General features: G+C 34.4%; 3 protein-coding genes across 3 annotated transcripts; 1 reads left to right on the top strand and 2 right to left on the bottom strand.

Annotated features, from left to right (window-relative positions):
- Positions 1-834: 834 nt before the first annotated feature.
- On the top strand, positions 835-4,574 carry LOC145621024 (protein TIC 21, chloroplastic-like). The gene is made up of 4 exons (XM_081675762.1): positions 835-1,177; positions 2,124-2,381; positions 3,456-3,659; positions 4,221-4,574. The coding sequence occupies exons 1-4, from the start codon at positions 908-910 to the stop codon at positions 4,329-4,331; spliced, it is 843 nt and encodes a 280-aa protein (XP_081531888.1). The 5' UTR covers positions 835-907; the 3' UTR covers positions 4,332-4,574.
- A 469-nt stretch (positions 4,575-5,043) lies between these two features.
- Positions 5,044-9,659, bottom strand: LOC145621008 (reticulon-like protein B11). Its single transcript, XM_081675748.1, has 6 exons — positions 9,466-9,659; positions 9,173-9,353; positions 8,929-9,070; positions 8,777-8,846; positions 8,487-8,668; positions 5,044-5,614 (listed from the first exon to the last, which is right to left on the bottom strand). Exons 1-5 carry the CDS (start codon positions 9,524-9,526, stop codon positions 8,496-8,498), a joined length of 627 nt encoding a protein of 208 aa, XP_081531874.1. The 5' UTR covers positions 9,527-9,659; the 3' UTR covers positions 5,044-5,614; positions 8,487-8,495.
- A 722-nt stretch (positions 9,660-10,381) lies between these two features.
- LOC145620961 (uncharacterized) lies at positions 10,382-13,448 on the bottom strand. The gene is made up of 2 exons (XM_081675702.1): positions 12,994-13,448; positions 10,382-11,123 (listed from the first exon to the last, which is right to left on the bottom strand). Exons 1-2 carry the CDS (start codon positions 13,255-13,257, stop codon positions 10,845-10,847), a joined length of 543 nt encoding a protein of 180 aa, XP_081531828.1. The 5' UTR covers positions 13,258-13,448; the 3' UTR covers positions 10,382-10,844.
- Between the last annotated feature and the right edge of the window lie 5,360 nt (positions 13,449-18,808).

Below are 18,808 nucleotides of genomic sequence, written 5' to 3'. Positions count from 1 at the left end.
TATTTTTTCTCATTTTGAGATAAGTATTTTAGTAATTTGTACTCCGTAGAACTTAGAAAGGAGCTATCTACAATCTCAAGTAGCCTTGGAGTGTTGCACCATGTTAATATGTTACATTGAGAACATAGTTACATAGATGACACCAAATTTGTACTAATTAACATGGTGAAACTCACATAAAATGATATGTGAGAATCATTGAACAAATAAAATGATATGGATCGTGTTCTATTTAACTTATTTTAGACAGGATAAGTACACATCAGTCAAACTAATTTTAATTTCTAATAAGTGTATAAGAATTGGTATTCCAAAAAAGGGCACAAATTATGCTTTTAAAGCTCAAAGCAAACACATATTGACATGAATTGATCGAACCTAACACAAAACTAGCTCAAAACTAGCTCTACTACAAACTTTTATTGCATTATCCCCTTCTTTTTTAGTTGACACATATCTTTTACCACATTTGCAAATACACAAATCAATGATTAATTTCTGCAATTATAATAAGTAAAAATGATAAAATTAAAAAAAAAAAATTTGATATTATAAAAAAATGTTTAAACATCCCATATGACTATGATTTATCATTTACTTCCTCCATTTTTTTTCACTTGACTTAATTCATTTATCACGCTTGTTAATGCAAAAATTTAACGATTAGCTCATAAAAATTAATCTAAGACCCCAGGTAACAAGACCCAATGTCAAACATAAAGCCCAGTCCAAAACATTGGCCCATAAGTAAATCAAGTTTTGTACGTTCCAGCCACCAGGCTCAGCTGGCTCACTAACTAACTGACTAGTGAAGCAAGGAACTAATATTTTCTCTTTTTTTACAACACTTTTATTATTCTCTTTATTTTTTCCTCTTACCTTTCAATTTCTCTAAAAAAAATTAATTATGCAAACACTGCTTTTACCGGCGGTTCGCTCCGGCGTCCCTCCGCCGTCTCCGGCGGTGACGACGGCAGCGCATTTATACCGGAGAACACCAGTCTCTACTCGCTTTCTCTCTCCTCCTTCATCATCGTCGTCTTCTTCTTCCTTCCTTTCTCTCTCCTCAACAAATTCGATAAAAATGGTGCATTGGCTTCCTTTAATGGCGTCGTCTCCTGTTTCCACTGGTTTCTCTTCTCCCGTTGATGAGTCTGATCAGGTTAAACTAGCTCAGGTCAGTTAACGCGTTGTAATTCAAGTCATTTTTGGCTCTTATTCATGAAATTCTCGTGAGTGATTCTAGGTTTTGATTTCAGTGTAAAATGCTGAAGATTTTCTCTAATTTTGTGTTTAAATGAGTGATGCGTGCATTTTACGCCTCTAAATTGCTGAATTATGTGTCAAATTATCGCTTATATAATTGTTTATGTAGCTTAATTAGACATTGGATTTGAAATTCTTGTCAAATTCTGAAATTTTGCAGTTGCGAATTACAATTATATGGCTTAAACCCTAATCTGATTGTAAATGTGAAATTTAGACTCAAACAGTCTAAATTTGATCAAATGAAGTGGAATTATACCTTGTATTCTTGTAATATGAAGCAAACTTCACTAGGGAGCTGTAGAATGTAGATTTGTGATGTGAAATGGAATAACTGCGTAGGTAATGATTTTTCTGGCGAAATTCGGACTCAAATGTTTTGGTCTTTGAGCCTTTGATGAATGATGCTCATTGCTGAAACTTGTTCGACATAGTAAGGATAGAACCTGTCTATTTGTAGATTTGACTATTACTCAAGTTCTGTATTTATTTTATAGCTTTAGATGTTAGGATAGGAATTAAAAGGCGATTGATCAAAATTACTTCCAGAATGTGTTAATAGTTCAACGGGGATTGAGGATTGCTGATTTGTGACAAGATAGCTTTTAAATAATGTGAATCTATGAGTTTATCTTCCTCCCCAACCCTCGGGTTTTGCATGCTTGCCTATCATTAATTGTGGCATTTGCAACTTTAGGAATTAGGGGGACAGAAGTCACAGAAATATGGGAATGCATGAATATTATTAGAAAATGCTACCATGGTTGCTCATTAACTTATAGTATTAATCTCTGCTTTTATGACATGCCTATGCCTTTACTGTTATTTACTCTTTTGATGTTTGCATTTTGGCACAGGTGGCTAAAAGACTAGAGAAAACAGCAAGATATTTCAAAAGGCTGGGCTCATTTGGGTTTTGGGGACAGCTAATATGCACCATTGTTTCTGCTGTGATTCTTTCATTTTCCGTTGTAGTCACTGGGAAGATCACTTCACCTATAACATTCTATGCTACTGCGGGTGGAATTGCTGCCGCATTTATTTCTGTTTTTTGGTCCTTTGGTTATCTTCGGCTATCAGAGAAACTTCGTAAATCAGCAAACGATCCTTCAAAGGTAGGACCAGAGAGAAAACTACTGGTTTGTTGCTATGGGCATTTTCCGCTCTTGGCCAGAACTCTTATTACTGTGCAGTTAACATAAATTGTCTTGCATAAGCATCTGAATTTTAGTTGAGAGAATAGAATAGGATGCCAAACCCTGCTTCCCCTTTCCACATTAATATACAATAACACAATATGTGATAAACTTATTTACACTCATGTTGTGCAATGCACTATCTTGGTCCTGAGCTTTGTATGTACTAGGTTTACTATCGCATCAATTTTCCTTGACCACTGGGTAGTGAGTAGTGACAGTGTAAGCAATACTATTGTCTTTACATAGTTCTTTCATGGTTTCTCTGTAGTTTAATCATTCTTGTAGACATGTAGTACGTTTGCATAAAATCCTTATGGTTTTCGCCTTACAGATGCAATCAAATCATGGTGTAAATGTATGATTATCTTGTTTGTCATCTATTATCACGTCTTTGAGTGCAATATTAATAAAATTATTGTTATTTGCTCCACTTAGCTTGGAATTTGACTGCAGTTCGTATGAAGTGAGAAATTCCTCAATATCCTTGAATCTGTGGATTTTTCTACTCCTAGTCTTAATTAATGCTTTGTGCTTCCCATGCATTGATAAATACTTAACTCTTTTTTGTTTATAAGACCCATTATCTTTTTATCTTAATTGTCTTTTTATATGTAAATCTCTCATTTTCCTACTTGGAAAACTTTTGTATACACCCGCTTTTCAGTAATTTACTGTACAACGGGTACACTTTTGTCAGATTTAGTGTCACTTTTGTCAAATTTAGTGTCACTTTTGCCAAATTTATCAATATAAATCTTATATATGTCAGGGTAACTTTTGTGCGTTTTAGTGTAACTTTTGCATATTTTATTGTCACTTTATAACTGATGTTCAGTAATTTACTGAACATCCGTTTTATTTAAAAGTTTGTGTTCCTACTTAAACCTTTCCAAGATACTGTGTTGTTTAATTTGATTATTGACTAGTGAACTACTATTTTAGTCTAATATTTTGGTCAAAATTAATTTTAAATATTTTCTTACTATTCAGGCTCCCCCACGTGCTGATGTTGTCAGAAGTCTGAAAAATGGAATCGCTGTGAATCTCCTTGGTATGGGTTCTGCTATACTAGGAATGCAAGCCACTGTAGGATTACTTGTTGCCAAGGCTCTCACTACATCTGCAAATCCTTACTATCAGGGTGTAGCCCCTGGGTCGAGTCCTGTTCTTGCTTTGGACGTATTCTTGGTCCAGGTATATAACTTTGGAACATATAAATTGAGCCACTTAGATGCAGATAACGTCTAGTGATAATATGTGCACTCTGATTTCACAATCCCCACCAAAATGCAAGATAACATACCCTAGTCCCTGGGATCTGCCAAAGTGTCCAGTGTTATTCCACCGTTTTCAGGCTTTGCTTAGAGTTGATGCACTTGAAAAAAAAAATGGTACTCCGTAGTTATTTAATTAGCATACAAAATTGATGATAAATGTTGCATAATATTAAAGTGACAGAGAATTACTGAATACATTTTAAGGAGTAGAGGGAGTAAACAGAAGATCTAGAAAGTGTCCCAATTTTGTTTTTTTGGCTGTATGTTCTTGTTTAGAATTAAGATTGTCATAGGGAAAACAAAGTTAACACTAACGAAACATGCTGACCATGCATGCATCTTATTCATGCAGTTCAATTCTTACACATTCCTTCCCCCTACTTTTCCCTACTTAAAAGATGGAACTGAAATTTAGGCAGGTAGAATATATAGCAGATATGTTTACCTACAATAACTCAATGGATCATTTCTCTTGCAGGCATCAGCTAACACTATACTTTCTCATTTCTTCGGTCTTGTTTCCTCCTTGGAATTGTTGCGGTCAGTGACATTGCCTACTGGATCTGCTCCTGCGACCAAGATGGCTTAGAGTTTTCTTTTTTGGGTATGTGCTTCATTTCATCTGTGCACAAGAGAAGGTTCTTGATGATTTTTTCATCAATGTCACAAACGAATGTTTGGTGATGAATCTTGTATTCCTTCCTGTTGATAGTTGTATTTGAACTACTATGTCATAGCTGGTGTAATAAAACAAAAAGGTTAGGGAGTTGAGAACTTCAAGAGTATTTTGCTCAATTTTCACTAATATAATGGAATTATATATTTTGCTCAACTTCCACTGATATTATGGAGGAGCTACTACTATCTGGGTTACAAGCACAGCTCAGTCAAACATTATCTTGCAACAATTTTCAAAGTCTTAATTATCTTTATTCCTCCTAATTCTATTGATATAAATTTTCCTAAATTTTGGATATCGGATGTCCGGTCCATGCTTATCCCTGGCTGCCATGATAGAAGGGAGAGGAAGATTATGGTTTTTGAAAAAAAAAAATTAATAAATAAATAAATAACAGATTTTTTTAGAAACATGTAACATAAGGTTGCAGGAGATAAACAGTCGATTACACAAGGTACACAATCAAACCTTAATTTTCACCAAACGGAATTTTGCAAAACACAAGGTAAATATAGGGCTAATTTGTATGTAAAACAACCTTCGGTTTTAATTTCTAAATTGCAACTTTTTGTTTTTACGCCTCTCCCAGTCTTTCCCCCCAACAAAATGTGTGTCTAACAAATTACGATGAAATTATATTTGTATAGCGTGTATATCATAATACTGATTAATCCCAAAAATGAATGAGAATTGTTTGTGAAACAGTTTTCCAAAGAAAATGTGAGAAGGTATCATTAAGTCCTACTATAGATTGCTAGTATTACACGGGCACACATTTCCATTGAAAAAACAGTTAGCACACAATATCAACTATCAATCTATATTTTCGCCAAGAAAAGAGCTCAACAATTTCCAGCTTCATGTAAAGTCTTGATCACTGAGAAAATACAACAAAGGAAACCTAATGCTGATGATTTACACTAAAAGTGTGCCAATTTCTCCATCAGATAAAGTGATGATCTCCAGTTCACCACCCAGAGCATATCTTACACTCTTTCTCAGTTCTGGAACAAACACCGTAATGCCAATCGATCTCCAACTACAAAATTTACCCACTCCTTTAAACCTTGTAAAGAAAAAAGTCAAGTCACTCAAACCAAATCCCAGCTACGACCAATGTGAACGTCAATCTAGGACATTGTGTTACTAGACAAGTGTAGTATGCACAGCTCGAACATCCTCTTGAATTTTATCTGAAAAATACATCAGATAATAGGTGAACACAATGGCCAAGCATAAAGAGAATCTTCGTGCAATAAAGTAAACCAGATATGCTCAAATTCGATGCAAAATGAAAAGACTAATAACTCATCAGAAGTAAGTTTAGTGAACAGAATGAGTTTGTATAGTTCTATGCTCCAATCATGGAATTACCAGTTCATAAGTTCTAAACCAGATATGCTCAAATTCGATGCAAAATGAAAAGACTAATAACTCAACAGAAGTAAGTTTAGTGAACAGAATGAGTTTGTATAGTCCTATGCTCCAATCATGGAATTACCAGTTCATAAGTTCTAGGCTCCCATCAGAAGCACCAACTTTAAATCTTTAACACTGTAATTCATAACTACATTCTAATAAACAGATCCACAAGAGCGAATCAAAGCGCCAAAATACAATGGAAAATGTTGAACAAGATTGATTCAGACCACCCAGAAAAATTCCTTTTCTTGATGTATAGTTCAGTGATTAGTTAGTAAAGAATATTTATCAAGGCGAGTAATATACTACTATAAACATGTGTAGGTCCAGCATCCAAAGTCTCATCCACAACACCCCCCCCCCCTCCGATCATACAAAATTAAAACAGCATGAACTGAAACCGCTGACTTATTTACAATGGCATCAACCAAAATAAGAGAAAGCAGGTTATACTTGAGGAATCATCTATGTCTCTTCTATAAGCACACAAGGAGCTATCATCCACGTTTCCTCTATAAAAGCAACATTCTCATGGCATACTAAGATGAAAGAGTCTCCACATCCTTTCTTAAGACTCCTCTTCTCAACAATGATGCCGCTCAGTAACTTTCATCCATGTCCCCCCTCTATAAAGCTACGTTCTTATGCCACCATGTCCCCCCTCTATAAAGCTACGTTCTTATGCCATAATCTCATATTTAAGAAAGGATGTCATCATCAGTCCCACCCATATATCATCCAGGCAGCCACTATCACTTGACTACAAAAAAGGTACACTATCAAGCCCTCCGTCACTAGGGCTTGCTAAAGATTGTTACATGCATTTCACTCAAGTGCTATCCCATAATCTCTTAGAAAAAACCTTTCAAGAAGAATCCATACTGCTAAATGATCATCCTCTCCCTTGCCTCTATTGGGGGGAAAAAAATTATTTCTTCACATATGTTAACAATAACCATCAAATAATAACTCAAGTCTCACTTTAAAAACTTCATGAAAGATGTTAGATGTATCATGCAAGATCAAAGTTTACAAAGCTCCAGACTAACAATTATGATTTCAGATGGAGAAGTGACTTAATGGAAAAGAAACCTTACCCTCACAAAGTCAAAACCAGCCAAAATAAATAAATAAATAAATAAAGAAGAGACAATTGAGTACATCTTTTCCCTTTCCTAAACAAACAAAAAACACTTCACATCACTAGTAGAGAAAAAACTAAATGTCAGTTTAAAGCTTCTAACAATTGTTAGCTTTTTATCATAATACAGCAGAATGGTACAGTTATGTCAGGTATTAAATGCATTTGCAACTTGCAACTGCCATAATGATTAATGACAACAAGATAAAAAATGAGATAAGGTGACTAATCAATTTTAGAGCAGGTACAGAGCATGATTTAATCAAAATATCCACACCATGATATTATCAGATCATTTTTGATAAAACAGGACTGCACCAAATTAATCTAAACATCACTGATACCTAAAACAGGAAATTATAAGGTAATTATATAGAACCGGAATTACAGAAAACACACTCGCACCCACATCAAATGGTCCAGTCTACAACAAGCAGCTCCTTCTCCATTACATGTAGCAGGATGGTAAAAGAAATAAAGACAAAACAAAAACAATACACACAATGATCAAAGGAAAATTTCTCAACACTACAGCCTTGAAGGACGAAATAACTGGAGTAAATGGTGTAACAAACTAACAACAATTAAACTCCTAAATCATTCAATTTGTACCCCACCCCCCCCCCCCCCCAGCTCACACACACACACACAGCCCATCCTTCACTTTTGGGCTACAATTTCATATTTGGGCCTATTCTGGGGGCTAATTTTGTTTCTGTTTTGGGGTACGAGTAATATATAAACTCCCAAGGTCATTATCAACACGCCTCTAGATGAAGTTAAGACATTTTTAGTATCCATGTGTTCTTTATTGTTGTTTATCATTAGTCTTTCTTACATTTGTTACAATACAACTACTGAAAAAGATATTACAATTTTCAAAGCCTCTCTGTTGAATCCATACAAGCAAATCTATATATCTTTGCCATAGTGGCATACCAATTAAGATTTCTACTAGATTCTAAGCCTATGGCATAAACAAACCACAAAAACACAAACCTAAAACATCAATATCAGAAGTAAATGTTAGCACATTTTCCCCCTTGATAGAGAAGAACTAAAGGAAAAGTATGCATTACTCATTAAGGTTCACCAGAGGAACATATTTCCCTACCCCAAAATACCAAAGCAAATGTACAATGAGATGTTCAGGCTTCATATACAGTGCAGTATAAGCTTGAAACAAACATAATCCGCGATTCATAACTACAACTACACCAAAGGAAAACTTGCACATGATGTATGTATGCCCAGGATGACATCTATTTCAAAAATCAAGCCCAATATTTTAATTCAATGCTTTGACACTAATGTCATGCTATGTCTAAGTCACTCACCTATGATCACAAGAAACATCAAAATAAAATGTAAACATTGATTTTAAAGGCCAAAAAACTTGCACATAACCCCAGCACATACCATCATAATAAGAAGAAAATACTAAAGATGAATTTTCCAATTCAAAAGCTATACCAAGTAAAGTAATCAGGAAAGAAGAGTACCACTTCAGACTACTGAGTCTTCTTCTTTTTCTTGTACAATGACACTGGTATCTTTCTTAAAACAGTTGCATCAACCTTTCTGTAACCAGCGTCGAGTAGTCTACATGCTACATTCATCTTTTCATCAACCTGGCTCTGGTATTTTTCATACAACACTGGCACCGATAGAGCAAGAAGGAATCCTACCCAATTTATCGAATCAAACATCAATATTAATACACAGTGATACCCATAAGCCAAGAGCAGCATGAAAAAAGCAGTGAAAGGCGTGATCATATAAAAGCACTCACCAATATAGACAAATGTGACAAAATTGCACAAACTACCAATGTATGAAATCAACCACAACAATGCAGCAACCTGAACGCAAAATTCAGCATTATTATGATATGAACAAATTGCAAACAGAAAACACAAATTTCCACCAATTAAGACACAAAACCTGAAGAAGAACCCTCAAATTCCCACAAACAGCAATTTCATGAGCAACAGCCAATGCACGATTAAGCCAAACTCGAATCACATCAGCCGCCTGATCGATCGACTTATCCGATACTTCCAAATCAGGAACAGGTGGAAGAGGCCTAGTTCATCAATCATCACAAACAAATTCACCCCATTTCAATTTCCAACCAACATCAAATCAAAGAAATCATCAAAACTTAAAACCAAAGAAAATCAAATACCTATTGAGAAGAGAAGCAGATTTCGCCCAGAAAAAGAGGATAGCAACAAGAAGCAAAAGCACATTAGCGACGAAAGTTAAAGGATTATAACCAGCACGTTCAAAGAGAAGCCATAATGATGTTGATGAGACTAGCAACAAAACACTTCCGAAACGTTTTCTCCATAATAGCACGTCTGCAACTGAAAAATCCATCAAAATTCATCAAAACTGAGTCAAAAAATCAGCAAGAATGATCGAAATTGCAGAGATCAAACGAAATTGGATGAAAAATTGAGGAGAGAGAAAGAGTACCATAGCCAGAGCCGAGAGTTTGATGAACAGAAATGCGACGATTAGTGTGAGAATCGCCCATTTTAAGATTGTTAGGGTTTGTTGATTCTCCGATTCTTTGAGGAATTAGGGTTTCTGATTCGAGATTCTTAGGAAAGAGAAAGAGAGAGAAATTGGATGTTAGGGAAAGCAGTTGAGAAAGAAATGAGAATTGAAATGGTGACGACAATTTTACATTATTATGATATTGAAATTAGAGGGAATATTCATACAATTTGTTGCTACCGGAAATGACAAAATATTGTTGTCCGAGAAATATCAATGTATATGTAACGAAAAAATGCATAGTTATTTTAAAGGTGTTTTTGTTTTTTTTTTAAAAAAAAAAACCATAACAAGATAGGTTAAATTTGTTCTTAAAAATACATATATATTTACTTTAATTGAAGGAATTTTTATGACAAATGAAAAGTAATCTAATACTAAGCATAAAATTTAGGTTGCTACATATTTAATAATGAATTTTAATGTATACTAATATTAGCAAAAATAAACATGTGTTTTATATATATATATGTATATATTTATAAACCACCAAAATATTACCCTTTATTTTATTATAATTTTTTATTTACGACCAATGACCCGTGACATTATCCAGGCCAAAAACTAGTTACTAGTAAGCATCCAAAACTCATCTTTAACTTAAGATAATTCGAAGTTAAAGATAATTCGAACTTAAGATAACAGTAATGTAAATCATAAAGTCTCATCTACAAACCATTTTAGTATTTTACACAGATAAAACATACGAAGTATTAAGTAGAAGTTGATATGATTTCCAAACTTTTTGATCCTTATTAATCCCCTGCTTCACTTTTTTTTGTTAGCTGAATTTCAAAATCTCATTTCAAAGTTAATGGGTGGCTCAGTCATATGGGTCTAAGGCACAACTGTGCATAGCCATGAAACTTTGAATCAAGCAAGTACATAGCGATTAGTCTGTTACATAGCAGTTAGCAACTAAATGAGGCTTACAACACAGCAATCTATAAAACATACTATTATGCCCAATAACCGCACTATGCAAATACATGTAATTGTAGTTGCTCAATCATGAGTATCCAAAAACATGAACTGTAGTTGCTCGATCATGATTATCCAAAAACATGAACTGCGGAGGCTTTGTTCAATACTTCGTATAACCTACTTGGCTCAACCATGCAACTATCAATTTTTAATTTCCAATTGGATGATCTCAGAGTTAGCAAGGGCAGCAGCGCCATAGTTCAGGACAAATGGAGATCTCTACTTTGCTTCAGCCAATTACAAATTGAGCAATTTTATGTTATGTGGCAATTGGAGAAAAATCACTGCCGGAGAAAGTCTGCCAAAAGTGCTCAATCATTTCCTGTCTTCTCATCATTATCAGAATCCACGCTATCATCGGAAACATCCACTTTCTGATGCTCCTCTCCAGCTGTATTGGGTTTTATTCTCTTCTCCTTCTTTCTCTGCTTCTTTTTCTGGCGTTTTGCACGCTTTTTAGCTGCTTGTTCTTCAGCAGCTTTCAGTCTTTGTTCTCTTCTATATTCAAATTCTGCAACCTCTCTCCTTCTTTGATAGTCAACTTCCATTCTGGCAAGCCTGTCTTGCTCTTTCCGCCTCATTTGCCGGTACTGCAATACAATTTAGCATTCAAACCAGGATAACAAGAGTCTGTCTTTAGGTCACAAAATATATGAAGGGGGAATAAACACAAGAACACAAGCGCACCATACCTGAAATAGGCCATTGGTCAACCCATATAGATTATATATTCAAACACACACACACACAGAGGTAAGAAAAACAGGCAGAAATGTCATGCATAATTGCCATCAATTAGGTTCAACAGGTTGACCAATTTTTTAAGAAGCTAGTAAAAGGTAATGACGAAAACTAACTTGAGCCTTGAGGTACTGTGTCTAAGATACAGAAAATTATGTACTTCACTTGTAAGGTCCACCCTAATTTCCTAATCCAGATTTTGCATTTTATTCCAATAATACATGCCAACACAATCACAATCTTAGTTTCAGTTGTTTTGTCTTAAAACAAACAGCTAGTAATAACTCATTTCTCAATAGCTCTCCAGCAAATGCATTTTACACACTAGAGGAGCACATCAAAGAAGAGAATAAAGTAACCTCATGTTTATACAGTAACCATGACAGCATGGCATTGCCCATACATGAGAAAAAAAGAAAGCCAAATATATTTAACACACGACAGTCAGATTCTTACAGAATAAACGAGTAGTTCAAGGATGAATACTAAAACAGTAAAACTTGTAGAAGGTTGTTAATAGAACTTGTAGAAAGTTGTTCATAAAACTTGTAGACAGTTGTTCATAAAACTTGTTGAAGATTGTTCAAAGGCACCCACGGGCTCCCAGCTATATATGACAAATATACTAAAGCAAAAGAATATATGGTTCCACCATTCAGCAGCAGTCAAGGTTATTAAATTAAAGTCGAGAGTTGCAGTGAAAAGTTTGAAAACAAAAGCTTGATACCTTTAAACCTAAACGACTTACATTAGTGACAAATGAAGCTACAAGAAGAATGTTACACAAAGCAAACAGAAGATGCATTTGTCATCAAACTGGCAAAAGAAGATTCCTCCTTTTCTCCGACCCTAGATTTTTCTATTTGCTAAAACCTTTCAATGGATAAAGGTTGCAATGTAAGAAGTATTGCTTATGTATAGAATTATAGTTTTCATTGACAAACTAAATGCACCCATTTCCGGTAATAGAGCCATATGCCCTACCTATTACTTCCATCTACAACATCAAGCAATAAAAAAACAAGATGTTGAACTTGAGCTGTATCATAAACTTCCTCACCACACAAATCATCCATGTCAACCATGTGTCTCCATTTCCTATCACTCATGCTCCCAAGTCCCAACTGAACCATTTCCATAAACCAAACTATCCACTCCAACTTCCAACTAATAATTCATAACCCAGAAAACCGCCCCTTTGCTCAATTTGTTTTGTGAATATAACCTCCTAAGAAATTTCGACAATTGGTCATGACCATTTCACTTACTCTAATTTTTGCAGGAGTCAAGCTCGATTTCAAAAATAAATTACAACCCGAACTCCCGAAGTACATTACACACATAACTTCTTACACAACCAACTAGCAATAACCACAGAAAAACCCATTAAACAAATAGGCAAAATCATCCTTAACTCACATCACTTGCAAGATTCCACTCATCCACTGTACACCACAAGCATCAAAATTTCCCCAATTTGCTTGTTTAACAATAATCCCTAATTTCGACTCAAAGAAATATCAACTCCAACAACTATAATTACTCCCAAAATTCTCATAGTCTATTGTCCTTGCAAATTAATCTGCATTTAGCTACCAAATGACCAAATCACAACTAAATGAACAAAATTAGGAACTAATATTTCCTTACAATAACATAAAGAATTATATAAATAAATGAATGAATAATTAAAGAGTTAGGGTTTTAGAGAAAGGAAACCTGATGAAAATCACCGGAGCCAGAACCAGCAGAACTACCAGAAGTATTACTAACACGAACAGGAACATTCTCAAGAATACGACGTAGTTTAATCTCAATATCTTCCTCTTCTTCCTTGAAAGGGGCACGAGTGTACTCCACGATCGCGTTGCTCGTCGACGGCGGCGGTCTAGGCGGCAAAGCGGACATTGTTGTCGGCTTATCTTCTACTGCAACTATCTGTAAGTCGCCTTCTAACACCGACCTTGATTGACCCGATGACATTGTTTTGATTCGAAAAATTGAAAGAAATTGGATGGATATGTGAGAAATTGAATGGTAATATGAGAATATTTTGTGATTAATTGATGATTTTTGAATGATTTGGGATGAAAATTGGGGGTAAGTTGTGAATTGAAAACCCTAGAAATTTGATAGGAAATTGTGGGTTTCCGGGGAGGAGACGAGTACGGGTTACTGACCAACCGAAAGATGATAGAACAGACGAAAAGAAGAGGTTTGATTGATCGATTGGTAAAAAATGCTAGGGCCTTGCAAACAAAGGCCAGGTGCGTTATGACTAATTGACTTATGACTCATATGAGCATGAATATTTAGTTCATTTCAGTAAATCAGAACAGATCCTAAATGAGTCACATTTTGTTGGTTGTCTAATAGTCTAATACTAGTACTTCGTGTTATTTGGTTGTTATGTTCATATGTTATAACACTTGAGAGTAGAGGGAAAGGTAAGAGAATCCTTACTTACAAGTATCACTTCATTTGGTATGATTCGAACCCTAAACCTTTAGAATTTGATATAGGAATCTTAGCGAGTGAGCTAACACTAAATGTCAATTAAGTGAAACACTTAAAGTACGGAAGGAATACATGGATTAACTAGAAGGATTATGGAATATTCGAAATTCCTATTTGTCTCATCTTTTGCTTTCATTTCTTATAGTTTCTTTCATTTTTTTTTTCTTTTCCCCTTCATCACAACTTCACCGCTTTTCCTAGACTTTTAACGTTATTTTCTTCAACTTCATTTGTGTAGTTCTCCCACATTTACTTCAAAAATCTTCACTAAACTCCAAACTTGTCTTTATCGGACATTGTTAATAATGTCATTGTCTACTATCTACTCCTATCATCTGCATATGCATTGAACGAGAAAAAAGAGAGCTAATTATGAATGTTTCTATGGTAAATGACTACTAATATACCGAATTTTGATTGGCTGGTTTATTTTTTCAAACCTTGTAATTAATTATAAAAATTTAAAAAAAGATTTTCAAAAATTATAATAATTAATTTTCACAATTAAAAAACTAAAAATTAAAAAAAGAAAATCATTTATCATAAGTTTTAACCAACAAAAAATAAATAAAAAAGCAGTCAAACAAAATTCAGTATAGGAATATTCATTTTAAGCATGACTACCATGGAGGCATAGAATGTTCATAATTACGAGAATATCTTCATTGGTCTTTGTCAAGTATCACCGGTCTGTTTCTTGTTTTGTGATCGATATAACATCATTTGTTTCCATTTTTATCCTAGTAAACGCGTTGAAAAATAACCTTTGATATCACTTTTATGATTTACATTTGAAGTAACACAATTCCACAAACACAATATAATGTATACTAGTAGTAAAGTTTAGCGAAACAGTTTAATTGGTTGACATGAATAAATAAACGTTGTGTCATTGACCTATAAGGAAGAAACAAAGAAACTACTAAGAAAAGGAAATTGCTTCCCTAAACTTTTACTAAAAGTCAGCTCTAATGGTAGCTGTTATATAACTTCTGGTCTTTTTAGATTGTTAATCTCAACTAATTACAAACAACACTTACATTACTATATGATGATGATGACCATTGATGAATCCGCAATCGAAGACCATACAGATCACTCAGCTGAAATGAATGAGGGTCGACAAGTCTTGCGAGACTTCCTTAAGCAACACCCGTGGTCGGTGTCAGACCCCGGTATATCATCATCGAGAGTCGAACGCCCGCCTCGGGAATACGCCTCTTCGCCTCTTCTTAAAGGAGGATTCCAAGTACAAGAACAACTCGAGACCTCAAAACTGCTCAATACTGATGGATTTGAAGTAGAAGATCAACAACAAAGTCGCGATCAAGGTAACTTTGATGTCTTCCTAGGTACTAATAGTGTTATGCATACACTCAAAACTCTAAGGTCAAAAACTCTAGGAAACAAAAACTTTCTTAAGTGGGTGTTTACTTTACTAAATGTGGTTGTTGAGCTATGTCAAGCTATATTTTCCCAAGTGGAAAATGAAAGAAAAATGAGTCACAAAATTTACCTTAAATTAAGCATCATTACTTCCTCTATATGCTTAATGATGGCGATTTTCGAGACGTGTCATGAAGTAAAAAGAGTTGGAGTAGTATGGCAAAAGAGAGGTTATTGTTGTTGGTTTTACTATCCAGGAAATGAAGGGAGATTATTTGGCAGATTTTCTCTTTACTTCGGTCTCATTAGTTCAATGATCCAACTATTCATAAATTTACTAGAGAAACTTACCAAAAAAGACATTGTAAATTTTGACTACGTACCATTGTTGCTAGCAATTTGCTACTTGGTTGCAGCAATCATTGGTACTGGAGAGAAAACGCTGTCAGCGATATCAATTAGGTGCAATGTCCATGGGTTAAGTGTTGTTGAAGGTACAAATGTTGAAGGCCATGAAAACAGGGTATACCAATGTCCTCTGTGTCAAACGGATGAGTATGTGGTGCTTAATAGAATTTGAATTGTTTATATTCCTATGTTTAATTTGAGAGTAAAAAACAATTGAAAGTTAAAAAAAATTGCATTGTTTGGCATTGCAATTTTTTTTTACTCTTTAATTTTAGGAGTTTATTAAGTAAGTTAATTCATTTTTTTGGTGTTTCTTGTATCATCAAAATTTATATTGTATTTTATGGACTTGTTTATTAGTAATCTTACTTTATATTTTTGAAATAAGTAATCTTACTTTTTTTTATCATAATGTGATTGATCAATTTAATTTGTTCTAATGATGGAATACGTAAAATACATTTATAATGTTTTTTTTTCAGGGTTCCTTGCTACGATACTACGTAAATGTTTACGTTCCGCACGAATAATTTGTTAGTTTGTCAATTGTCATCCATCAGTGTGGGACATTGCTCCTATGAAGATACGCGTAATATAGAAGACTAAATAGCACAACAACAATTTACCCGAAATAGTGAATGTCCAAGAATTTGCTTTTTGATGATCTGAGCTACTAGTGTGACTTAATTTCATGTGGTTTGGTCATTGGTGTGAAGTTTTAAGGAAATTCGGACTTTATTTGACACATCAAGACGATTGATCATCAATGACATGACTGACTTCTAATACTTCATATGCAAGTACTAGAGAGTTACTTTGTACAATCATGACCATAAGAGTTATGACTTATGAGCTAGACGGTGGCCAAAGTATGTTAGCTACGGACTTATGAGATATTTTTTTTTTTTTTTTTTTTTGGTGCAACCGGACTTATGAGATAGTGGCCAAAGTATATTAACTACGAAGTACAACACGTGTAAAAATAAAGGCATACTTCATATTTTGTAAGTTTTGTAAAAGTGTGGAGTCGGGTGGAGAGACCTAATATACTTTGATCATTAATACTTGTAATTATTGTAAAACAGATTTAAGTTGGCCTGGTCCCCTATATCATACTTCAATAATGATATAAGTTTCATGATAACCAATTGGTTTTAAGGATGGAAATAAGTTTAATCTAACACTTATAATATTAGTATTTTTTGTCAAAAATTACCTAATAAAACTTAGATTTTGTGAGAAACTACCTAATTAATAAATAAATGTTGTAAGAAACTACCTAATAAAAGGTAAAATATTACTTGGTATAAAATATTACCTACCATTAATCTAACTTTTCGAAGTTTTTTTTACAGGGATATTGACCAACCTTGAAACAGCTTGAAATAAAAGTTGGTGTACATGACTAATGTCAATACCAACAACTATAATGGCCGGTAACTCCAGTTAAGTGACGATTAAAATTACTGTAGTACCAATAGGGTCTATGTGGCTAGAGAGACAAGTGAGTTTGTTGCATTTACAATTACAAGTGTTAGTGTGTTACTAAATGCACGGAAAGACAACGCTAGTCGACATTTTCTGTTGATCCACTTTTATTTGCTCGTCTATTTCTACGAGCATATCTTTACTATTTTTCTGTGAGAAAAAACAGATTTCTTCTGGCTTACAGTAAGTGTCGTCTGGTTAAGGTCAATTAAGTTAACAAATTTGGGCTTAATCGCCTTAGTGTAGTAGACTATAATCCTATAAGGGAGGAAACTACTTCCTACGTGGATGCAGAGGAAAATCTACAAGATCGCGATCAAGGTAACTTTCATGTCTCCCTAAGTAGTACTAATAGTTTTGTGCATATACCCAAAACCATAAGATCAAAAACTCTAGGAAACAGAGATTTTGTTAAGTGGGTGTTTGTTGTGCTTAATGTGGTTGTTGAACTATGTCAAGCTACATTTTCCCAAGTGAAAAATCAAGGCAAAATGGGTCCAAATATTTACTTTAAATTAAGCATCATTACTTCCTCTATATGCTTAATGATGGCAATTTTCGAGGCGTTTCAGGAAGGAAAGAGAACTGGCATAGTATGGCAAAAAAGAGGTTATTGTTGCTGGTTTTACTATCCAGGAAATGAAGGGAGATTATTTGGTAGATTTTCTCTTTACTTCGGTATCATTAGTTCAATGATCCAGCTTATCATCAATTTACAAGAAAAACTTACCAATAAAGATATTGTAAAATTTGACTACATGCCATTGTTGCTAGCCATTTGTTATTTGGTTGCAGCAATTATTGGTACTCAACAAGAGAAAACTCCATCGGCGATATCGATTAGGTGCAATGTCCATGGGTCTAGTGTTGTTGAAGGTACAATTGTTGAAGGTCATGAAAGCAGGGTATTCCAATGTCCTCATTGTCAAAGAGAAAGGGAAGAGGATAGGGTGCTTAATAGATGTTGATTTTAATATCTTGTGGTGTATCATAACATTATGTGACAAATTCAAGGTGTAATTTTAGTATTATAAGTTTTTTTACTCTAAATTTGTAGGAGATTATTATCTAAATAATGGCAAATTGGTAATTTAATTATTTTTCATTGTTTGGTGTATCATCATAAATAACTTACTCGTGGTCTACTTGATAACGTAAAAATAATTTTCAAAATGTGGCAAGTATAATTTTTACTAAATGAACGATCATTTGTCACCCGTCATTGTCGAACAGTAATCCTTTGAAGATACGCGTATAATTGAAGACTAATCGCTTAATAGCTTTTTACCTTGGAGTAAATTTCCGAGAATTTGCTTGTTGATCATCTGAGCCCCTAGAGTGTGAATGCAACTCAGCGAGACTGTGTAGTTTGGTTTGGTATGGCATCGTTTCGTATGAAGCTTTAGGACTTTATTTGACACATCAAGTAAAATTGATCATTGATGACATTAATCATCACATTAAATAAACTGTCAAATTTTTCATTTGATTACTTAATTTGCCCTGCTACCCTATGCTGAATTGCTGATACATACCTCTTTACACATCGCTTCCCTAGCTGATAAATAAAGCTTTGTGAAGGAGATCGATGGTGCAGCATAGATCCTTTGTTAGTTTGTTGTTGAAACTTGAAAGTACCGACGTCGTAAAGGAGAATTTTGAATGAGTCAGCTCTGATCTCTGTCTCATAAGTGATAAAGCATTTTTGGTAAAAGTTGCAAAAAATATGAAACGA

Source organism: Chenopodium album, chromosome 27 (genome assembly GCF_948465745.1).
Source record: "Chenopodium album chromosome 27, dcCheAlbu1.1, whole genome shotgun sequence".
NCBI classification, from domain to species: Eukaryota; Viridiplantae; Streptophyta; class Magnoliopsida; order Caryophyllales; family Amaranthaceae; genus Chenopodium; species Chenopodium album.
This window is presented reverse-complemented; position numbering and strand designations above follow the sequence as displayed.